A 25,688-nucleotide genomic window follows, 5' to 3' on the forward strand; every position below is an offset into this window, starting at 1 on the left:
GGAAGGACACTACATAATGATCAAGGGATCAATCCAAGAAGAAGATATAACAATTATAAATACATATGCACCCAACATAGGAGCACCTCAATACATAAGGCAACTGCTAACAGCTATAAAAGAAGAAATTGACAGTAACACAAAAACAGTGGGGGACTTTAACACCTCACTTACACCAATGGACAGATCATCTAAAATGAAAATAAATAAGGAAACAGAAGCTTTAAATGACATAATAGACCAGATGGATTTAATTGATATTTATAGGACATTCCATTCAAAAACAGTAGATTACACATTCTTCTCAAGGGCGCACAGAACATTCTTCAGGATAGATCACATCTTGGGTCACAAATCAAGCCTTAGTAAATTTAAGAAAATTGAACTCATATCAAGCATCTTTTCTAACCACAACGCTATGAGATTAGAAATGAATTACAGGGAAAAAAAACGTAAAAAACACAAACACTTGGAGGCTAAACAATACATTACTAAATAACCAAGAGATCATTGAAGAAATCACAGAGGATATCAAAAAATACCTAGAAACAAATGACAATGAAAACACGATGATCCAAAACCTTTGGGATTCAGCAAAAGCAGTTCTAAGAGGCAAGTTCATAACTATACAAGCCTACCTCAAAAAACAAGAAAAATCTCAAGTGAACAATCTAACCTTACACCTAAAGGAACTAGAGAAAGAAGAACAAATAAAACCCAAAATTAGCAGAAGGAAAGAAGTCACAAAGATCAGAGCAGAAATAAATGAAATAGAAGCAAAGAAAGCAATAGCAAAGATCAATAAAACTGAAAGCTGGTTCTTTGAGAAGATAAACAAAATTGATAAACCATTAGCCAGACTCACCAAGGAAAAGAGGGAGAGGACTCAAATCAATAAAATTAGAAATGAAAAAGAAGAAGTTACAACAGACACCGCAGAAATACAAAGCATCCTAAAAGACTACTATAAGCAACTCTATGCCAATAAAATGGACAACTTGGAAGAAATTGATAAATTCTTAGAAAGGTATAACATTCCAAGGCTGAACCAGGAAGAAATAGAAAATATGAAAAGACCAATCACAAGTAATGAAATTGAAACTGTGATTAAAAATCTTCCAAGAAACAAAAGTCCAGGACCAGATGCCTTCACAGGTGAATTCTATCACATATTTAGAGAAGAGCTAACACCTACCCGTCTCAAACTCTTCAAAAAAACTGCAGAGGAACACTCCCAAACTCATTCTATGAGGCCACCATCATCCTGATACCAAAACCAGACAAAGATACTACAAATAAGGAAAATTACAGACCAATATCTCTCATGAATATAGATGCAAAAATCCTCAATAAAATACTAGCAAACAGAATCCAACAACACATTAAAAGGATCATACACCATGATCAAGTGGGATTTATCCCAGGGATGCAAGGGTTCTTCAATATACACAAATCAATCAATGTGATACATCATATTAACAAATTGAAGAATAAAAACCATATGATCATCTCAAAAGATGCAGAAAAAGTTTTTGATGAAATTCAACACCCATTTATGATAAAAACTCTCCAGAAAGTGGACATTGAGGGAACCTACCTCAACATAATAAAGGCCATATATGACAAACCCACAGCAAACATCATTCTCAATGGTGAAAAACTGAAAGCATTTCCTCTAAGAACAGGAACAAGACAAGGATGTCCACTCTCACCACTATTATTCAACTTAGTTTTGGAAGTCCTAGCCATGGCAATCAGGGAAGAAAAGGAAATAAAAGGAATACAAATTGGAAAAGAAGAAGTAAAACTGTCACTGTTTGCAGATGACATGTTACTATACATAGAGAATCCTAAAGATGCCACCAGAAAACTACTAGAGCTAATCAATGAATTTGGTAAAGTAGCAGGATACAAAATTAATGCACAGAAATCTCTTGCATTCCTATACACTAATGATGAAAAATCTGAAAGAGAAATTAAGGAAACACTCCCATTTACCGTTGCAACAAAAAGAATAAAATACCTAGGAATAAACCTACCTAGGGAGACAAAAGACCTGTATGCAGAAAAGTATAAGACACTGAAGAAAGAAATTAAAGATGATACCAACAGATGGAGAGATATACCATGTTCTTGGATTGGAAGAATCAATATTGTGAAAATGACTATACTACCCAAAGCAATCTACAGATTCAGTGCAATCCCTGTCAAATTACCAATGCCATGTTTTACAGAATTAGAACAAAAAATGTTAAAATTTGTATGGAGACACAGAAGACCCTGAAGAGCCAAAGCAGTCTTGAGGGAAAAAAATGGAGGTGGAGGAATCAGACTCTCAGACTTCAAACTATACTCTAAAGCTACAGTAACCAAGACAATATGGTACTGGCACAAAAACAGAAACATAGATCAATGGAACAAGATAGAAAGCCCAGAGATAAACCCACACACCTATGGTCAACTAATCTATGACAAAGGAGGCAAGGATATACAATGGAGAAAAGACAGTCTCTTCAATAAGTGGTGCTTGGAAAACTCGACAGCTACATGTAAAAGAATGAAATTAGAACACTCCTTAACAGAAAACACAAAAATAAACTCAAAATGGATTCGAGACCTAAATGTAAGACTGGACACTATAAAACTGTTAGAGGAAAACATAGGAAGAACACTCTTTGACATTAATCACAGTAAGCTATTTTTTGATCCACCTCCTAGGGTAATGGAAATAAAAACAAAAATAAACAAATGGGACCTAATGAAACTTAAAAGCTTTTTCACAGCAAAGGAAACCATAAACAAGATGAAAAGACAACCCTCAGAATGGGAGAAAATATTTGCAAATGAATCATCAGACAAAGGATTAATCTGCAAAATATATAAACAGCTCATGCAGCTCAATATTAAAGAAACAAACAACCCAATCCAAAAATGGGCAGAAGACCTAAATAGGCATTTCTCCAAAGAAGACATACAGATAGCCAACAAATACATGAAAGAATGCTCAACATGATTAATCATTACAGAAATGCAAATCAAAACTACAATGAGGTATCACCTCACACCAGTTAGAATGGGCATCATCAGAAAATCTACAAACAACAAACGCTGAAGAGGGTGTGGAGAAAAGGGAACCCTCTTGCACTGCTGGTGGGAATGTAAATTGATACAGCCAGTATGGAGAACAGTATGGAGGTTCCTTAAAAAACTAAAAATAGAATTAACATATGACCCAGCAATCCCACTACTGGGCATATACCCAGAAAAAACCATAATTCAAAAAGACACATGCACCCCAATGTTCATTGCAGCACTATTTACAATAGCCAGGTCATGGAAGCAACCTAAATGCCCATTGACAGACGAATGGATAAAGAAGATGTGGTACATGTATACAATGGAATATTACTCAGCCATAAAAATGAACGAAATTGGGTCATTTGCAGAGACGTGGATGGATCTAGAGACTGTCATACAGAGTGAAGTAAGTCAGAAAGAGAAAAAGAAATATCGTACATTAACGCATTTATGTGGAACCTAGAAAAATGGTACAGATGAACTGGTTTGCAGGGCAGAAAGTGAGACATAGATGTAGAGAACAAACGTATGGACACCAAGTGGGGAAAGCGGCGGGGGGTGGTGGGGTGGTGGGATGAATTGGACTATTGGGATTGACATGTATACACTGATGTGTATAAAATTGATGACTAATAAGAAGCTGTATAAAAAAAATAAAATAAAATTTAAAATAAATAAATAAATAAAATAAAAAATTCCCTGGCTCCTTGTATTCATAATGGATCATCTCCCTGAAAGCAGAAACTATAGCCCTTACTTTCAGGTCTTACAGAGGTCAGCTGCACTCTTTTGCAAAAAGTTCATATTATAGTAGACAATCAAGTGAGTAAATAAATATATTTGTATTATTTCCAGGTAGAAAGACTTCGATGCCAGGAAGATATTAGTCAGCTCAAGGCCTGCAAGTGATGACAGCATGGCTGGCTGGGAACCTTAGAGCCTGTCTTCCTCGTCTTCCTTCTTCTTTTCCCCCTCTTCCTCTTTCTTATTCTTTTCTTTTTTCCTCTCCCTTCTCTATCTTTCCATCCCCCTTTTTCTTGAATTCTCTCTTTTTCTTTCACTAACTCATTCAATCACTACAGATATACTGGCCACTTACCATGCAGTAAATATTGCGCTAGTGCTCACATTATTTTTTTCTACAAAAATTGGGTGTGAGGTGGAGTCTTTAAATAATAATAACTAGTGTGTCTCAAACATTCGATCCAGGTGTCTTCTAAGTTTCAGGCTTTTTCCTCTTCAAAATGTCTGTCCCAAAGCACAGGGCAAATTTTCAAACCTAAGCCTGAATATTAAAAAATCCAAACACATAGCATCTAAACTTGACATCCAGGTGAAGAAAGAGAACTTCTCGTTTAATAAGAGAGTATATATTAGCTGCAAGTGTTTACTGAACCTCACTTGTCAAGTTCTATATATAACACATGTCAAAGCCCTCAACTGAGCTTGCCCTTGAGCGCTATGACTGTGGGTGGTGGCTCAATTGTTTCAGGTCCCCAGGTCCTGCCTGTGGTGTTTGTCTCCCAGGCCCGTCTGTCACACAGCTTACTGCTTCTCTCAGACATCCTCTCGGTTCTTCCAGTGTAGGACTGTTCTCATTAGCAAGCTATAATTCTACAGTGATGCACTGGAAGCATTTCTGAATGGCATTTACTATTTTTGTGTGGTTCAAAGTTTTTGAAATGAAGGCATTTCTTTCCAAGATTTTTAAGCTTTGAAATTCCAATTTTGTGCAAAAACTTGAGCTATCCCCTATTCTTTGTGGGTGTCCAACTCTAACACATAAAGTAATAGGTTAGGAAACATTTAACCATCTAGGTTCAAACAAATCCGTTTACTTTGGTTGAACTGATGCTGCTATTGTCACTGAAGTAAACCACTGTATAAAGAAATTTGACAGTAAGAAAAATATGACATTGCTCACAATGTCCCTACACAGGTGGGAAAGTGACTGATAGTGTGGACATACACAGTCACGGCTACAAGCAAGTCATTTATGTAGGAGAATTAAGTGCTTCTCTGAGAAAGAATGAAGGAGAGGAGAAATAAAATTTTTATGCCAACTAATTAAAATTTTCTATTAATCACTGGAGTCATATCCCACATGCAGAGGAATACTTCTTGGACACACATTTCCAACCCCCCCCCCCAAGAAATTGGGCCCAAATCCCTATCTGATCTCCTTTACTACCTATGACTCTCAAAAGCCTTTACTGCTTCATTGTCTTCTTCCTCTAGGCTCCATTCTAGTTCTGTTTGGCTTTCAAAAGCTGATGAGCCATCCTGGTGGAGGAGGACAATTGTGTGAAATGGAGCAGTCTTCAAGAGAACAAAAAAGAGAAAGTGCCATGTAGAAGGAGGCAAAGAGGAAGAGAGTTTTTAAAAAAGGAACACCCTCTAGGAAGAAAGAGCCTTTTAACCTCTCTTTTCTCATTGTGTTACCTAGGCCACAGTGGAGATGGTTTCCTTGGGAGTGATGTGAGTGAGAGTGTGCCCCCTGCAGGCAGGCTGAGAGAGTGCACAGCACAGCTTAGCCAAAAGATACAGCAGAATGCAGCAGCTGGGATTTAAGGCAGACCATCTGGGAGTCTGCACAATAACCCTGATGAACATGTATGCAAAAATCCTTGACAAAATATTAATAAATCAAATTCAATGGCACATTAAAGAAAATCCAACATCATGACCAAGTGAAATTTATCCCTGTATGCAAGAATGGTTCAATATGCATAAACCAATCAATGTGATACACCTCATTAACAGAATGAATGATAGAAGTCACACAATCATGTAAATAGACGCAGAAAAGGCATTTGATAAAATTCAACACCATTTCATGATAAAAGCTCTCAAAAAATTATGTGTAGAGGGAACTTACCTCAACACAATAAATGTCATATGTGAAAAATCCATAGTTAACATCAGAATCAATGGTGAAATACTGAAATCTTTTCCTCTAAGATCTGGAACAAGGCAAGGATGCCCATTCTTGCTGTTTCTATTCACCACGGTACTGAAATGAAAAAGAAATTAAAACAGCAATTAAAAAGAAGCAAAAAGAGCAAGAAAAAGAAATAAAAATCATCCAAATTGGAAAGAAAGAAGTAAAATTATGTCTATTTGCAGATAATGTTATCTAATATGTAGAAAACCTTAAAAAAAAAACCTGTTAGAACTAATCAATGAATTCATTAAAGTTGCACTATACAAAATCAACATACAAAAATCAGTTGCATTTCTATAAGCTAACAGTAAGCTAACAATAAACTATCTGAAACAGAAGTTAAGGAAACAAACCCATTAACAATAGGAGAATAAAATAGAATAAAACACTCAGGAATAAACTTAACCAAGGAGGTAAAAGACTTGTACACTGAAAACTATAAAACACTGATGAAAGAAATTAAGACACAGAAATAATACTCTGCATTCATAGACTGAAAGAATTAATATTGTTATAATTACTACTCATAGTAATCCATATTGGCATAAGTGATCTGCAGATTTAATATAATCCCTGTCAAAATCTCAATGACATTTTTTACAGAAAGAGAAAAAAATCCTAAAACTCATGTGGAACAACAAAAGACTCTGAGTACCCAAGCAATTTTGAGCAAGAAGAACAAAGCTGGAGCCATCACATTTTCTGATTTCAAAACATATTACAAAGCTACCATAAAAAGCTGTAATACAAAATACATTACAAAGTAATGCAAATTGTATGGCATTGGCATATAAACAGACACATAGACCAACGGAACAGAATAGAGAACCTAGAAATAAACCCATGCATATATGTCAACTGATCTTTGACAAGGACACACAATGAGGAAAGGGTAGTTTCTTTAATAAATGGTCTTGGGAAAACTGGAGGGAAAAGAATGAAATTGGAGTCTCATCTTATACTACACACAAAAGTTAACTCAAAATGGATTAAAGACTTAATTGTAAAGCTTAAACCACAAAACTCCTAGAAGAAAACATAGGGGAAAAACCTCTTGACATTGGCCTTGGAAATGAATTCTTGGATGTGACATCAAAAGCATAGGCAACAAAAGCAAAAACAGACAAGTGTGATTATATTACACTAAAAAGCTTCTGCAGAGGAAAGGAGACCATCAGAAATATAGATCAATGGAACAGGATAGAAAGCCCAGAGATAAACCCACACACCTATGGTCAACTAATCTATGACAAAGGAGGCAAGGATATACAATGGAGAAAAGACAGTCTCTTCAATAAGTGGTGCTGGGAAAACTGGACAGCTACATGTAAAAAAATGAAATTACAACATTCCCTAACACCATACACAAAAATAAACTCAAAATGGATTCGAGACCTAAATGTAAGACTGGATACCATAAAACTTTTAGTGGAAAACATAGGAAGAACACTCTGTGACATAAATCACAGCAAGATCTTTTTTGATCCACCTTCTAGAGTAATGGAAATAAAAACAAAAATAAACAAATGGGACCTAATGAAACTTAAAAGCTTTTGCACAGCAAAGGAAACCATATAAACAAGACAAAAGGACAACCCTCAGAATGGGAGAAAATATTTGCAAACAAATCAATGGACAAAGGATTAGTCTCCAAAATATATAAACAGCTCATGCAGCTCAATAGTAAAAAAAACAAACAACCCAATCCAAAACGGGCAGATGACCTAAACAGACATTTCTCCAAAGAAGACATACAGATGGCCAAGAAGCACATGAAAAGCTGCTCAACATTCCTAATTATTAGAGAAATGCAAATCAAAACTACAATGAGTTATCACCTCATACCAGTTAGAATGGGCATCATCAGAAAATCTACAAACAACAAATGCTAGAGAGGGTGTGGAGAAAAGAGAACCCTCTTGCACTGTTGGTGGGAATGTAAACTGATACAGCCACTATTTACAATAGCCAGGTCATGGAAGCAACCTAAATGCCCATTGACAGACGAATGGATAAAGAAGATGTGGTACATATATACAATGGAATATTACTCAGCCATAAAAAGGAACGAAATTGGGTCATTTGCAGAGACATGGATGGATCTAGAGACTGTCATACAGAGTGAAGGAAGTCAGAAAGAGAAAAACAAATATCGTGTATTAATGCATATATGTGGAACCTAGAACCTAGAAAAATGGTACAGATGAACCGGTTTGCAGGGCAGAAACTGAGACACAGATGTAGAGAACAAGTGTATGGACACCAAGGGGGGAAAATGGCAGTGGGGTGGTGGTGGGATGAACTGGGAGATTGGGGTTGACATATATACACTAATATGTATAAAATAGATAACTAATAAGAACCTGCTGAATGAAAAAATAAATAAAATTCAAAAAAATATAATTAAAAAATTAGAAAAAAAAGAACATGAGGGATATATTACGTTCAGTGATTAGAAGACATATTGAAAAGCTATTACTATCTGTCTGAAGTTATCGGTATCTACAATTTTAATGAAAATCCATTAAAAACACTAGACTTTTTTAAAGCAGATTCCAGAACTTATATGGAAATGCAGAAGGTCAAGTATAGCTCAGGTGATCTTAAGGAAAAGAAAGCTAAAAAAATTGCACTACCTGCTATGAAAACTTACTATACTGCAACAGTGATTTAGACAGTGTGGTATTCGCACATGTATAGATCAATAAACCAGTGGAACATACTGGAGACCTAAAAATGGGCTAAATTGACTCATATGTGGTCACCTGATTTATGACACAGTTTAGTGTGGGTGAGGATGGTATTTCCAATTCCATGTCAATTGGTTATCTATATGGGAAAAAATAATCATGGTCTCCTACCTTACTTTATATTAAAAAAAATCAATTCTAGATGAATTGTATATCTAAAAATTAAAAAAAGGAAGTTAAATAGAAGAAAACACAGTATACTATCTTTAATACTTTTGAGTAGGCAGATTCCTTAAAAGAACATGGAAGTGCTGACTGAAGGAAAATTTGACAAATTGGTAATACCAAAAATTAGATGCTCTGTTCATCAAAAGATAACAATTAAGGAATGAAAGGAAAGTGGAAGAAGATATTTACAATACATATCTCCAACAAAGGAGTAATATCTAGGCTACATAAAGAACTACTACTGATCAATAAGAAAAAGGCAGACAACCAAATAGAAATGTGAAAGACTTTCAAAAGGCACTTCACAAAACAGGATATGCAAGTGTCCAACAGATACCTATGAATGTGCTCATATTTACTATTCATTAGGTAAATGCAGATTAAAAGCACAATGCAATACAACTATATCAACTACAATGGCAAAAACAAAAAGGACAGAAAATTCTGAATGTTCTCGAGGTTGTGGAACAACTGAAACTCTCATCTACTGTTAGTGGGAATTTATTTCAGAAACTGCGGTTTTCACTGAAACTGAACATATACATACCAAACAATCCATCAATTTCACATTTACGTAAATTCCCAACAGAAATGCTTATTTTCACAAAAGATATTTATAAGAATGTTCAGGGCTTCTCTGGTGGTGCAGTGGTTAAGAATCCGCCTGCCAGTGCAGGGGACATGGGTTCAAACCCTGGGCCGGGAAGATCCCACATGCCGAGGAGCAACTAAGCCCGTGTGCCACAACTACTGAGGCTGTGCTCTAAAGCCTGAGAGCTACAACTACTGAGCCCACGTGCTGCAACTACTGAAGCCCAGGCACCTAGAGCCCAGGCTCTGCAACAAGAGAAGCCACCACAGTGAGAAGCCTGCACACCACATCAAAGAGTAGCCTCCACTTGCCACAACTAGAGAAAGCCCGAGCACAGCAACAAAGACCCAATGCAGCCAAAGATAAATAAATAAATTAATTAATTAAAAAAAAAAGAATGTTCAGAGTAGCATTTTTTTTTCATTTTTATTTTATATTGGAGTATAGTTGATTTACAATGGTGTGTTAGTTTTGGGTGCACAGCAAAGTGATTTAGTTATACATATACTTATAGTTACTCTTTTTTCAGATTCTTTTCCCATATAGGTTATTAGAGAGTATTGAGTAGAAATCCCTGTGCTACAGAGTAGGTCTTTGTTGATTATCTATTTTTTATATAGTAGTGTGTATATGTTAATCCCAAACTTCTAATTTATCCTTTCCCCTTTGGTAACCATAAGTTTGTTTTCTAAGTCTGTGAGTCTGTTTCTGTTTTATAAATAAGTTCGTTTTTTAGATTTCGCATATAAGTGAAATCATATGACATTTGTCTTTCTCTGTCTGACTTACTTCACTTAGTATGATAATCTCTAGGTCCATCCATGTTGCTGCAAATGGCATTAATTCACTCTTTTTTATGGCTGAGTAATATTCCATTGTATATATGTACCACATCTTCTTTATCCATTCATCTGTCGATGAACATTTAGGTTACTTCCATGTCTTGGCTATTGTAAATAGTGCTGCAAAGAACATTGGGGTGCATGTGTCTTTTTGAAGTATGTTTTTTTCTGGATCTATGCCCAGGAGTGGGATTGCTGGGTCGTATGGTAGTTCTATTTTTAGGGTTTTTTAAAATAAATAAATTTATTTATTTATTTATTTTTGGCTGTATTGGGTCTTCGTTTCTGTTCGAGGGCTTTCTCTAGTTGCGGCGAGTGGGGGCCACTCTTCATCGCGGTGCACGGGTCTCTCACTGTTGTGGCCTTCTCTTGTTGCAGAGCACAGGCTCCAGACGCACAGGCTCAGTAGCTGTGGCGCACGGGCTTAGTTGCTCCGTGGCATGTGGGATCTTCCCAGACCAGGGCTCGAACCCGTGTCCACTGCATTGGCAGGCAGATTCTCAACCACTGACCACCAGGGAAGCCCCTATTTTTAGTTTTTTAAAGAACCTCCATATTATTCTCCATAGTGGCTGTACCAATTTACATTCCCACCAACAGTGTAGGAGGGTTCCCTCTTCTCCACACCCTCTCCAGTATTTAGTATGATTGTAGACTTTTTCATGATGGACATTCTGACTGGTGTGAGGTGATAGCTCATTGTAGCTTTGATTTGCATTTCTCTAATAATAGTGATGCTGAGCATCTTTTCATGTGCTTTTTGGCCAACTGTATGTCTCCTTTGGAGAAATGTCTATTTAGATCTTCTGCCCATTTTTTGATTGGGTTGTTTGTCTTTTTGATATTGAGTTGCATGAGCTGTTTGTATATTTTGGAGATTAATCCCTTGTGGGTCACATTGTTTACAAATATTTTCTCCCATTCTGTGGGTTGTCTTTTTGTTTTGCTTATGGTTTATAGCGTTATTTATAATAGCCCTATAAGTGGAAATAACACTACTGTCCATCAACAATAGATTGGATAAATGGTGAAATAGTCATACAATGACACAATATACTAAATAAGATAAAACCATACACATGAATGAATCTTAAAGCATATTGTTGAGTGAATTAAACTAGATACACACAAAAAAACGACACTGAGTTTATATAAAATTCAAAGTAGACAAACCTACTATGTGGTTTTAGTTGTCAGGATAGTGATTACCTTCAGTGAGGGTATGTTTATTATGTTAAAATTCATTGAACTGTATACTCATATTAGGGCACTCTACTATAAGTATGTTAGTTTTCAATGATAATATTTACATTAATTTAAATAACTTCATTAGATTCTTTGAATACAAAGGAAAACTGGATTCTTCCTTGCTCAGTCTCGTTTGGAAGGCAGAACTGAATTATGGTCTGTGTGATAAGTGCTATAATAGAGGTAAGCGTGGTTGGTGCATTCCATGGGACAAAAGAGGAATGACATCCAATCTGAATTGAGAATGCATATTAGGAAAGGCTTCCTGGGAGAAATGATGCCTCAGTTGATTCTTAAAAGATCATAGGAATTAACCGGGTATATCAGGGTTGTTAGTTGCAGACAACAGAACCCACTTTAGCTGGTTTAAGCAGAAGGTGTTTATTAGAAGGTAACAGTTTACAGAATATCATGGAATGTCTGGGAACCAGGCTTGGCTGCTACAAAGACATGCTCCATGTAGAGAAAAATATTCAATACTACCATGGGATTAATAGCAGAAACATCACTAACTACTGCTTCCTGAAATTCATGATGTATAGCTCTGGAGACCTGTGCCATTGCTGTCCCAGAGCAACCAGACATTTCCATTACTGTCTTGCCAAATGATCTAAACTCTCTCCACATTGATATCCTTCACTTTGCCTCCAAGTTTTGCAGTAGTGCAACAAACTGGCAGAAACTAGTTCACATACAACCACTATAACTGCAAAAAATCTGTACAGAAATTTTCTGGCAGACCAGAAAAGGTTAGAATGGATCTTGAATGAGCTAACTTATGGGATCTGCTGTAAACTAAGTAAAGGGAATAAGAAAATAAGAAATCCAAAAGGAAAGAAGAACAGGGACTTCCCTGGTGGTCCAGTGATTCCAGTGCAGGGGGCGCAGGTTTGATCCCTGGTTGGGGAAACTGGGATCCCACATGCCACATGGCACGGCCAAAAAAAAAAGAAGGAAAAGCAGCTTTTAAGATATACTGGCATACAGCTATGTGAGTAGAACCAAATTTCTTCATGGCCTCCCCCCTTCTTATGTTAAGATTTAGAAGCTTGGGCTTAGGAGATGCACACGTGCACACGTGCTTCTCCATGACTTACAATAATGAGTGTGTGTGCGTGCATGCGTGTGTGTGTGTGTGTGTGTGTGTGTGTGTGAGAGAGAGAGAGAGAGAGAGAGAGAGACTTTGGAAAACTTGGCAAATGATATCCAGACTGGGGCTCAGTTTCTTCATTTGAAAATCAGTATAGTGATACATATACAATACACAGGACTGCTTTGAGGGTCAAATGAGACTATGTTCAGGCAAGCATCTCATGTAGTACCTGGTACATAGAAGAGATTTAACATGAGCTTCTTCTATCTGAAAGAGAGAGACCATGGCAGTTGGTGATAAGGAAGGAGGACTTGAGATAGATGATATGCAACTGATCATATTTTCTTCTTTTAGAAGCTGGTCCTTCTAGGTAAATAGCTGAAAAAATGATGAGCAGAACTTATTCATCCTTGAATCAGATATGAACACAGTATAATTTCACATTTACCTGATGGAACTACTTTTCTACAGAGAAAAATAAAAGGCAAGTAAAGAGAGTACACATCACACAGAACCAGTATAACATGAGGCAAGTTTTAAGGTCGGCTGCAAGGAAATTCTATTCCATACCCAGGAAAGTAGAGGCTCTCTGGGGCCAGGTTATTATTATTTTTTAATTAGTCTTATTGAGGTATAAGTTCTATGCAAGAAAATTCACCAATTTTAAGTGTACAATTCAATGAGCTTTGACAAATAACTACAATTGTAACCAACACAATATAAAACATCCCATCATCCCATAAATTACCCCAGGCCCCTTTGAAGTTAATCCCTTCCCCTGCAACCTGGGCCCTGAGCTACACTGATCTGTCACATTAGTTGTGATTGTTTAGAAAAAGAAATCATTCAGCATGTAGTCTTTTGTGGCTGGCATCTTTTATTTAGTATAGTGTTCTCAACTTTATTATTGCCCTTCTAAAGAGCCTTTTTAGACCTATTTCCCTAATTATCTTTCTCCCTCTTATGAAATTTTAATGCCACAGATATACTGTTTGTCTGTTTATGTACTATATGTATATCTGTATTTTATACAGTAAAAGTAAGATTTTTCACACCTCCAGAACAAACGTTTGCCCCCTTGGGGGCAATATTACCCTATTGAGAATATATGATTTAGTATAATGCTTTTTCGATTCATCAGTATTTTATCAGTAGTTGGTCCATTTTTATTGCTAGGTAAGTTTGATTGTATGAAGAGATATTTAAAAAATGAATAATTGCAAACATGTTACAAAGTGCATAATTATGAAGTGCATAATTCAACTACTGCTCTTCCTTAAATTTGAGCCTCAGTTTCCCTGGTATCAGTAAACAGACCTCTTATCACCCCGTTGTTCAAGTAAGAAATCTGAGAGTGATTGAGACACTTCCTCTCCCTTCATTTCCCAATATACAACTCATGTCAAATCCTGTCAATTTCATCTCTAGATTATTTCTTGAATCTGGTCTCAAGGGATCAGATTTTGCCACAACTCAGAACATTCTAAACACGCAAGAATTTTGAGTTCTACCTTAGAAGAAATGGGAAGCCATTGAAGGAATTTAAATAAGAAAGTGAGGTGTCCTGATTAGAGTAAGTAAAGATTAATAAGTATTTAGATTAATACGTCTTTATTATTTACTATATTTATTAATTAGTAAATAATAAATTAGAATGTGGATAATAATTAGAAGGGCCCAAGACTGTATAGGGAAAGAATCTTTCAGGAGTCCAGAGGAAAAATGATAGTGGTTCTTTTATGAATTTAAAGGTGGGGGAATGGGAGAATTAGGAGACATGCTATATTCTTAGTGGGGCCCATGATAAAAACTTAGCCAAGATCTCACTTTTAGATGATAATATAACTGTGATGAGAAACTCAGATATACCCTCCTATTGCTTGCTGCTGCCTTGATTTAGCCAGTTTTTTAGCCAAACTCATCAGCATCCTAAAGGAATTAAGCATAAATATTCTTGGATCATTTGCTGATGAGCTGGAAGGAATTAGAGAATTATAATGATACATAAAAGAAAAAAATATTCCACGTATTTAATGCACCCACTCATCTTTCTGTCCATCTTAAGATTTGTTTTCCCCCAGTGGTTGCTACAGTAATAGTGTCCATGTATCAGCTTCAAATGGTCTGCAATCAGTTTTATGCAAATAGTTTTTACTGTGTAGATATACAGACCTCTTGATGAGGTCTTTAACCATTAAAGGTCAAGAATCAATGACTTAACTGTGCTTTCAGTGTAGAGTACACAGAAATGCATATGACAATAATCTTCATTCTTAAGGCACATAAAGCTTACGTCATGTAAACAGATAAATGACAAAGTCACATTGCCAGTGCAATGTGAACAAAATATGAACAAAATTCTGGAAGTTGGTTAGTTATACTGGTGCTTTATCTCTTCCAGGTGACTCCTGAAGTATGGCTGACCACAATAGTTCCTCCTGCAATAACCCTATAAGGTCACCCCATTTAACCAGGCTCTACTTCATAGTGCTCTTTGGAGGGCTGGTGGGCATCATCTCCATTTTGTTCCTGCTGGTGAAAATGAACACCCGGTCTGTGACCACCACAGCAGTCATTAACCTGGTGGTGGTCCACAGTGTTTTTCTCCTGACAGTGCCTTTTCGCCTGACCTACCTCATTGAGAACACTTGGACATTTGGGTTGCCCTTCTGCAAATTTGTGAGCGCCATGCTGCACATCCACATGTACCTCACATTCCTGTTCTACGTTGTGATCCTAGCCATCAGGTACCTCATCTTCTTCAAGCACAAGGACAAAGTGGAATTCTACAGAAAACTGCATGCTGTGGCTGCCAGTACTGCCCTGTGGCTACTTGTGATTATCATTGTGGTGCCCCTGGTTGTTTCTCAGTATGGAATTCATGAGGGTTATGACAAATACCACTGTTTTAAATTCCAGAAAGAACTTGTTTATGCATATGTGCAAGTCATCAACTATTTGATAACCATTATCGTCATAGTTATTGCAGTGATTCTCTTGGTCCTCCAGAGCATCATCATTGTGTTGATGGTGCGGAAGCTACACCACTCCTTACTATCCCATCAGGAGTTCTGGGCCCAGTTGAAAAACCTGCTTTTTATAGGCGTCATTCTTATTTGCTTCCTTCCCTACCAGTTCTTTAGGATCTATTACTTGTACACTATGGCACATTCAAGTGACTGTAATGACAATGTTGCATTTTATAATGAAATCTTCTTGAGTGTAACAGCGATTAGCTGCTTTGATTTGCTGCTCTTTGTTCTTGGGGGAAGCCGTTGGTTTAAGCAAAAGATAATTGACCTATGGAATTGCCTTTTGTGCCGTTAACCACAAAGTATAGTATTCAGAATTACTTCCTTAATATTGAGAGTGGAAACAGGAATAGTTATTTCATTACTTGATTAAAACCATGCCTTAATACAGCCAAATAAAAGGACTATAAAATGTCAGAGCCTTCATTTCAGCCCTTATTTAATTCCTACCATCTCTGAATGATACATATACAAAGACTAGTAATGTTCAATTTACCTGGTGTTGCAATACTGCATTATTTTCCAATATAAAATATCTACTTGGCCCATCCAGGTACCATGGTCTAATGGTTTCTGAGTTTTACTAGCTTATTTTAGTTTCCTCAGTTTGAAACATGGTCTTTTCTTAGGCTTTGGATTGGACTCAGCCCTCTAGTTCTTTTCATTCCACTTAACCTTAGGTAAATTAATCCTGATCATGGTCATTTCAAAGACACAAACTCTATTTGGCTAACCAGATGAGATGACTATTCAACTCACACCCTCACAAAAAACAGATAAGGGGAGAGAGTAGTAAAAAACTTTTTTAGATTACCATAACTTTGGTGGGAAGTCCCTTATCTAGACATCAAGAGAAACAGATCTCTTTGTGGCCTTCTGCTATAATAATTTTCTAGATTTGTCCTTTGAAAGGTCTGGTTTAAGGACATGGGATCAACTCCCTCAATATCTCCAAAAATCATTTAAAAGCTTACTGAGTATATCTAAAAAATGGTGAAACTGTAACTTAGACAATATTCCTGACCAATATGCTGCTAGGCATTAAAATGAGTTCCCAAGGGAAGTGATTTAATTTTCCCCCTTTCTGTTTTTTGGAGGATTTCTAGATATCCTGGGCCACAATTTAGATTTCCCTTGCAGACAAAGTTATACTGAAATCTTAGAGTTCCCTCTCACCCTTAAAGTTGTGTCTTCAATTAATTAAAAACAATATTGTAAAAAAAAAAAGAACTCTTGAGAAATATATGGGAAAACCATTAATTTAGGCTATGAGATGGGGCTGCTAAATTGAAACACAGGCTTATGGATTTTTTTGCCTTGTGCCCATATTTCTACTATTTCCCTCAAAGTTTCACAATCTTGAAACTTTCCAAAGAACTGATCCAGTTTCATATTTGAGCCTTCTGAACCTGAAGCAATTCATGGTAGGAAGAGAAGAACGGAATGAATTAAGGTAACTTTTTTCTTTCCCCAGCAAGATAAATGTTCAGGATTTAAAGATTTTTCTTTATTTGTTATACTCTATGCATCCACAAATTTATCAGATGAATAAGAAATACCCCTGGAGGTTTTATGATCACTAAAATTGCTGAGTCATATAAATTAATTTTGAGGAAGAAAAAGCAACAACATACATACATGACTTATCCAAATTTTTTCCTGCTTTAAACCTTCACTTATTCATCTTTCTTTCTTTTTAAGTTATAGTTATAGTTTTTAAATTTCTTATTTGTCTTCTTTTCCCACCTTTTCTTAGTTTTTTCCTTCTCATTTGACCCATAATATTTGTAAGAAAATTTCTAAGACCCAAAAAAGTTGTGAGAAAATTTGTTACACCCATAAAATGTGTAAGAAAATAATTATAGTAAAATATTTTAAAAATTTAAAAATTATTTATGAAAATTACATCATTTCTCTTCTTATATATCCATATCTTACTGTCATAATATCTGTTAGCTTGTAGATTGTATTGCTCTTCCAGACTTTAAATTATGTTGAAGTCTGGCAATTATGCTTTTCTCTGTATTATCAGATATTATAATAAAGGGCCTATTTTTGTGGACCTATAAGAAATACTATCCCAAATATAGAAATGCAATATATAAAATATCTTATTCATTAATATTTACAGAATAAACAAAAAATTTCAATTTGCTAGTTTTTTGTCTCTATTTGCTTTACAAGTGAATCTCATGCAGGAGTGGGGGTGACACTGGCCTCTCAGGCCACTTTGGATAACACTATTATAAGAGAGCACCACTGGCATTTGATGGCTGGGGTCAGAGGCTAGACACCCTGCCTTGCACACAATTCAAAATTATCAGGTCTTGCTGTGTTTTTGAATGTTCTTCCAGACATTTGTGAATTGAAACATATGCTCATAATAATCAGAGCAGTTAGTTAGGTTTTATTCAGTTTTCATAAACACATAGTATTTTCTTGGTATGGTTTTAATTTTCTGAAATTTCCAGAAATGTAGCTACCATAGATATTGAGGAAAGATTTTACTCTGTTTTCCTCAGAACTTTAACAAGAATTGTTCATTCCTTTGGAAAATCACATTGTCAATGGCAATATCATCTGTGACATTAACAAACAACATAACACACCTGTAAACAATATTTGTAGCTGTAGTATTCAGGTTGATATTAGATATAGGTGCCAACATCAGACTGCCTCATTTTGTCTCCTTTTGTGATCATGTCTGAGCATTTACACAGAAATACATATATTTTATTATAAATAACTTTCTCTTTCACTACTCATTTATATTACAGTTAGAACATTACATGTATGGAATACATGTTGTATTATCTATGAATTTTATTTTAGAATGGTAAAAATGTTGCCAAATATTTGCAATAAAAAATAAGGCATTGGGTCTGCAAGGATTGAGAACCACTGAGCTACCACAAACAGGGTCAGTTTAAAGGGGAGAATTGCCAGTTATGACATTATGGACTGGAAAAATATTCCTATATTTTGGGAATACTTAACCTCAGTGTGATTCAATTATAAATTATTTCTTTCATTATTGTAATGATTAGAAGAATAAATGCAACTTTTAGGAAAATACAAAAAGAATATGTATGTATTTTTCCTTTTTGATAAGACAAAGGTATTTCCCTGAGCCTCACAACTCCCAGGTTGGCTCTTGGTCAATATCTACCAGATTTTGAACCCACAGATAATGGCAATTTTTTTTTTAATGAAATGAGCTTTGCATGAAATGATTCAAGAAGTGTTGAAAATCCCCAAATCCTTCTTAATGGGACTGCCATTAAAACTGCATTCCTAGGTTAATATGGCACTTCTTCTGAAGGACAGCAGCAGTCCAATCCCCTCCAGTCATTAGCTCTTGAGCATGAAGACAATGAGGTGAACCTTTGTAAAACTGCCATTTCTTAGATTTGGTAGATTTTGCCCACTTAACCTCTAATAAGATAAGGCATAGACCAAGGACTCTCATACCTATTGGGGCTGATAAGAACAAGGAAACTCTCCTTGTAATAGGGGCTGACTAAAACATTTTGAAAATAGTTGGTAACAAAAACCCTATGGTAAAGGGGCATGGTAATGGTGGATTTACTTGAAAAATGCTGAGAAATCTCAGGAGGCCAAAGGGCATCTATAGGTATCAGAAACCAGGCATCAGCCAGGGAACCTGATTTTGGTCTTGGGCATGGCTGAGCCCTGTTTCTGTGACAGAACGAGAATGCTAGGCATTTACCAAGACAAAACTCAGAAAAATGAGCAAGTTCTATTTCCTGAAGGGATACACACGTGGACTGGAACTTCCAGAGACAGGAGCTGGGCCCCAATGTCAAAATGTAGTTGATGGAGGCTTCAATATGAGACATATTGTAAAAGCTATAGTAATCAAAACAGCATAATGTCAGCATAAAAACAGACACATAGGGCTTCCCTGGTGGCGCAGTGGTTGAGAGTCCGCCTGCCAATGCAGGGGACGCGGGTTCGTGCCCCAGTCCAGGAGGATCCCACATGCCGCAGAGCGGCTAGGCCCATGAGCCGTGGCCACTGAGCCTGCGCGCCGGAGCCTGTGCTCCGCAGCGGGAGAGGCCACAACAGTGAGAGGTCCACGTACCGCAAAAAAACAAAAACAAACAAACAAAAAAAACAGACACATAGATCAATGGAAGAGAATAAAGAGCCCCCAAATAAACAAATGCATATAAATTAGTTTATGACTAGGTGCCAAGAATATACAATGGGGAAAGAATAGTCTCCTCAATAAATGGTGCTGGGAAAACTGGACAATCACATGCAAAAGAATGAGATGGGACCCCTATCTTGTACCATATGTACAAACCAACACAAAATGAATTAAAAACAGATTCAAGATCTGAAACTGTAAAACTCCTAGAGGAAAATATAGGGAGCAAGATCCTTGACAGTTGTCTTGGCAAAGCTTTTTGGATTTGACACCAAAGGCAAAGGCAACAAAAGCAAAAATAAACAAGTGAGACTTCATCAAAACATAAAAGCTTCTGTACCGAGAAGGAAACCAGCAAGAAAATGAAAACTTACAGAATGGAGAAAATATTTGCAAATCATATATCTAATATGGGGTTAAAATATACAAAGTACTCACACAGGTAAATAGCAGAACCCACCATGATTCAATTAAAAAATGAGCAGAGGAACTGAATAGACAGTTTTCCAAAGGAGACATAAAAATGGCTATCAGGTCCATGAAAAAATTCTCAGCATCATTAATTATCAGGGAAATGCAACCAAAACCACAATGAAATATTAACTCACACTGTTAGAATGGCTATCATCAAAAAAATAATAACAAATGTTGTTAAGGATGTGGAGAAAATAGAACCTTGTGCACTGTCGATGGGAATGTAAAGTGGTACATCCACTATGGAAAAAAGTATGAAGTTTCCTTCAAAATTAAAAATAGAACTATCATATTATGCAGCAATCCAATTTCTGGATGTCAATAGCTAAAGAGGGGTTTCCCTGGCGGTGCAGTTGTTGAGAGTCCACCTGCCGATGCAGGGGACACGGGTTCATGCCTCGGTCCGGGAAGATCCCACGTGCCACAGAGCGGCTGGGCCTGTGAGCCATGGCCACTGAGCCTGCACGTCCGGAGGCCCGTGTACCGCAAAAAAAAAAAAGCTAAAGAAATTGAAAACAAGATATCAAAGAGATATCTATACTCCCATGTTTATTTCAGCATTGTTCAACAATAGCCAAGATATGAAACAACCTAAGTGTCCACCAACATATGAATAAAGATGTATCATATATATATATAAAATTCCATATATGGTATGTGGAATCTAAAAAAAAAAATAAAAAATCAAAGTTATAGTTGTAGAGAGTAGAAGGATAGTTACCAGGGGCTGGGATGGTGGGGGAATTGGAGAGATGTTGGTCAAAGGGTACACATTTATAGTTATGTGAGTATGAATAAGTTTAAAGACCCAATGTACAGGCATGATGACTATACTTATACTATACTGGGGACTTCCCTGGTAGTGCAGTGGGTAAGAATCCGACTGTCAATGCAGGGTACACGGGTTCAAGCCCTGGTCCAGGAAGATTCTACATACCGCAGAGCAACTAAGCCCGTGCACCACAACTACCGAGCCTGTGTTCTAGAGCCCACGAAGCCACAACTACTGAGTCCATGTGCCACAACTACTGAAGCCTGCACGCCTAGAGCCTGTGCTCCGCAACAAGAAGCCACCACAATAAGCCCGTGCACTGCAACAAAGAGTAGCCCCCGCTCGCTGCAACTAGAGAAAGCCTGTGCACAGCAACAAAGACCCAACACAGCCAAAAATAAATTAAACTAAAAAAAATATACTGTATTGAACCAAGGAAATATGCTGACTATAAATTTCAGGTGCACTTGTCACAAACAAAACATGGTAACTATGTAAAGAAAGAATATATTAACTGACTTGACCGTAGTAATCATTTCACTATGTATATGTATTGGGTTGGCCATAAGGTTCATTTGATTTTTTCCATAAGATGGTTCTAGTAGCTCTTAGTTGTCTTTAACTTCATTTGAAACATTTTTGCTAGATTATATGTGACAGCTGTCATATCTGTGTGCATTTAAAAAAAGACTTACTAAAATTGGTGAATTTTTGTGTAGGCATTTTAATACTGAGGATGGAAGAAAAAAAGCAACATTTTCAGCATATTATGCTTTATTATTTCAAGAAAGGTAAAAACACAACTGAAACGTAAAAAAAAGATTTGTGCAGTGTATGGAAAAAGTGCTGGGACTGATCAAATGTGTCAAAAGTGGTTTGTGAAATTCCCATGCTGGATGGAGATTTCTCACTGGACAATGCTCCATGGTCGGGTAGACCAGTTAAAGTTGATAGCGATTAAATGAAAACAATAATTGAGAACAATCAACAATATACCACACAGGAGATAGCTGACATACTCAAAATATCCAAATCAAGCGTTGAAAATCATTTGCACCAGCTTGGTTATATGAATTGATTCGATGTTTGGGTTCCACATAAGTTAAGCGGACAAAACCTTCCTGACCGTATTTCCACATGCAATTCTCTACTGAAATGTAATGAAAACGTTCCATTTTTAAAACAAATTGTGACAGGTGATGAAAAGTAGATACTCTACAACAATGTGGAACGGAAGAGATTGTGGGGCAAGCGAAATGAACCACCACCAACCACACCAAAGGTCCGTCTTCATGCAAAGGTGATGTTGTGTATATGGTGGGATTGGAAGGGAGTCCTCTATTATGAGCTCCTTCTGGAAAACCAAACGATTAATTCCAACAAGTACTGCTCCCAATTAGACCAACTGAAAGCTGCACTTGATGAAAAGCATCCAGAATTAGTCAACAAAAAATGCATAATCATCCATCAGGATAACTCAAGACTGCATATTTCTTTGACGACTAGGCAAGATCTGTTACAGCTTGGCTGGGAAGTTCTGATTCATCCACCATATTCACCAGACATTGCACCTTCGGATTTCCGTTTATTTCGGTCTTTACAAAATTCTCTTAATGGAAAAAAATTTCAATTCCCCGGAAGACTGTAAAAGGAACCTGGAACAGTTCTTTGCTCAAAAAGATAAAAAATTTTGGGAAGATGGAATTATGAAGTTGCCTGAAAAATGGCAGAAGGTAGTGAAACAAAAGGGTGAATACGTTGTTCAATAAAGTTCTCGGTGAAAATGAAAAACGTGTCTTTATTTTTACTTAAAAAACGAAGGCACTTTTTGGCCAACCCAATATATCAAATTGCATGTTATATACCTTAAATATATTTAACTTTTATTTTAAAAATATTTTAACTATAGTATTAGCTTCTAACTTCTGTCATATTGAAAATATTATCAATACAAGTTTTCAAAAGGAAATGGCAAGTGTGTTCTTTATTTTAACACTAGATGGCAGCCCAAAGTAACAATTGTATCTGTTTTCAAAGCTTGTTACTTGAGTTTTCAGCTTAATTTATTTAAAAAAGGGGGTGGGATAGAGAAAAAAAGAAAATGAAACAATAATAACAATCATATTGTTTTCGAAACTCTGCAATAGATTCTCAGGGGTTTTTTTTCCCTTAAAAGGGATATTTCATAGTAACTCTTCCTGTGTGAAGTAGATTGAGAAGATATTGTTAAAATATAACTCTTTAGTTATAAGGGCAAAAATAATTCTGAAAGCAAATATTTTGGCTTAAGTCATATTTAGAGATTTTCATGCTTTATTTCAATAACAGTATCTGCAACCAATTTTTGAACCCTAATTATGTTGATTCTTGCAAATAATTTGTAGAGAACACAGTTGTTTTTGTAGAGAATTGAGATTTAGGTGACCTATTATTATTTTTTAATGTCTGAAATTTGCATAACATTTGAATTACTTTAACACAGGATTTCAGGAGACTTCTCTACATCTTAAATCCTGAAAAGGCTGGAGTATATGAGGAACAAGCCAGTACCTTACTGAGGTTTCCCCTTCAATGACAGACAGCCTTTGATTAGCTCAGGGAAACTTTTATTCTTCTGACTTGTAGATAGTGTGATGAAATATTTCTCCAACTATTATGCTATATGATTTATGACTGCTGAAACCTATATCAGCCAAAAAAAAAGAAAACTAAGAAAGAGAAAGCAAGTTAAGATTTATCCTGTCACAAGGTTGAATATGTGGTGTCCATTGCGTGCCAAGCAGAGTGAAGTGTTCAGAAGATTACCAATGTGAAAAATTTGGTTGTTGTTGCTTTAATAATCTCAAGCTTTCATAACAATTACACATAGAACACAAATAACTTCTTTTTCTGAACCATTTCAGGGTAAGTTGCTGACCTGATGCCCCATCACTTCCTAATATTTTAGTGTGAATTTCCCATAAACAAGACCCGTGTCTCCTACAAGTCATTATACAACCTTCAAAATTGGAAAATTAATGTTGATTCAAGACTACCATCTAATCCACAGACGCCATTTAATTGTCATATTTCTTCAGTCTCTTTCACTCTGAAACAGTTCTTAAGTCTTTCCTTGCCTTCCATGAATTTAACACAAACTAGATTTTTTTGTAGTTTGTCCCTCAGTTTGGGTTTGCTTCATGATTAGAGTCAGATTATCTATCTTTGGTAGTAATATCACAGAGGTGATGCTGTTTTCTCATTATATCTCATTGCCATGAGGTGGTCCACAATTTTAACTTGTCTCATTACTGATGACATTCACTTTGGTCACTTAATTAAGGTGGTATCAGATTTCCCCACTGTGAGGGTTTTTTTTCTCTTTGTAATTAAGTATTTTGTGGAAAGCTATTTTGAAGCTGTGTTTAATCCTATTCCTCAACAAACATTGGCCAGCTATCATGAAAATATGCTTACTATCACTAGCATTCAAGTAAAAGCAAAGAAGGTAACAAACATTTTTATCATAAGATTTTTTAAAAGTTTGAGAAAAATCTCCTAATGGTAAGGGTGAAAGGCAATATTGTTAGAAGTGATATTAGTACTGCTTTTTGGAGTGCAATTTGGAAATAATAAAATAAGTTTTAAAGGTATATATTTCTTGGTATAGTAATTCTATTTCTATATATCGGTCTTTAAGAAATCCACAGAAATGGACCGTTGGGAATTCCCTGGCAGTCCAGTGGTTAAGACTTGGTGTTTTCACTGCCATGGGCCCAGGTTCGATCCCTGGTAGGGGAACTAAGATCCTACAAGCCAAGTGGCGAGGCCAAAAAAAAAAAAAAAAAAAGGAGAAAAGAAAAAAGAAATCCACACATGCACAAAGATGTATATTCAAGAGTGTACACTGCAGGGCTTCCCTGGTGGCGCAGTGGTTGAGAGTCCGCCTGCCGATGCAGGGGACGCGGATTTGTGCCCCGGTCTGCGAAGATCCCACATGCCCCGGAGCGGCTGGGTCCGTGAGCCATGGCCGCTGAGCCTGCGCGTCTGGAGCCTGTGCTCCGCAACGGGAGAGGCCACAACAGTGAGAGGCCTGCGTACCACAAAAAAAAAAAAAAGTGTACACTGCAGCATTATTTGGATTAGCAAAAAGTCAGAAATGACCTAAATCATTTCAAGTGGGGTGATTAATTAATAAGCTATGGTATATCCATGTTCTGGAATTCTTTTGAGTTAGTTGAAAATAAATACAGGTACATGTTTTAACTTAGAAGACTTCCATATTATTAAGGGGGAAAAAAAGTGAGTTGTATCCCTTCTCCATATCTTATGCTATATGCAAACATCCAGTCTTTCACCAGATCTTGTCAAAATATATCCTGAATCCAACTACTTCTTATCATCTTCACTATTATCATCGTTTGCCATTCAAGGCCCAGCAAGAAACAGGTGGCTCATTAAAACCAGCTAATTTGAGGACGATATATTGAAGGGATTGTTTAAAGGTATGAGTAGAGTTTAGGAAACTCAACAAGGGATAGT

The 25,688-nt window shown here is 36.5% G+C and overlaps 2 protein-coding genes across 6 annotated transcripts in view; one reads left to right on the forward strand and one right to left on the reverse strand.

The window, feature by feature from the left end:
* LOC307191147 (putative G-protein coupled receptor 141) overlaps positions 1-17,660 on the forward strand; it is a 186,587-nt gene extending 168,927 nt beyond the window's left edge. For both annotated transcript variants that reach the window (XM_079930932.1, XM_079930933.1), the window contains exons 4-5: positions 13,070-13,199; positions 15,117-17,660. In XM_079930932.1, the coding sequence (XP_079787058.1) occupies positions 15,131-16,042 (912 nt within the window). In that variant the 5' untranslated portion in view covers positions 13,070-13,199; positions 15,117-15,130 and the 3' untranslated portion in view covers positions 16,043-17,660. The remainder of the gene's footprint in view (positions 1-13,069; positions 13,200-15,116) is intronic.
* Positions 1-25,688, reverse strand: part of ELMO1 (engulfment and cell motility 1) — a 777,407-nt gene that overhangs the window by 722,837 nt on the left and 28,882 nt on the right. For all 4 annotated transcript variants that reach the window (XM_079930925.1, XM_079930920.1, XM_079930924.1 and 1 more), the window contains exon 2: positions 5,957-6,091. The gene's annotated coding sequence lies outside the window, so the exon portion shown is untranslated. The remainder of the gene's footprint in view (positions 1-5,956; positions 6,092-25,688) is intronic.

The sequence above is a fragment of the Stenella coeruleoalba genome (assembly GCF_951394435.1).
Source record: "Stenella coeruleoalba genome assembly, chromosome: 9".
Lineage (NCBI taxonomy): Eukaryota > Metazoa > Chordata > Mammalia > Artiodactyla > Delphinidae > Stenella > Stenella coeruleoalba.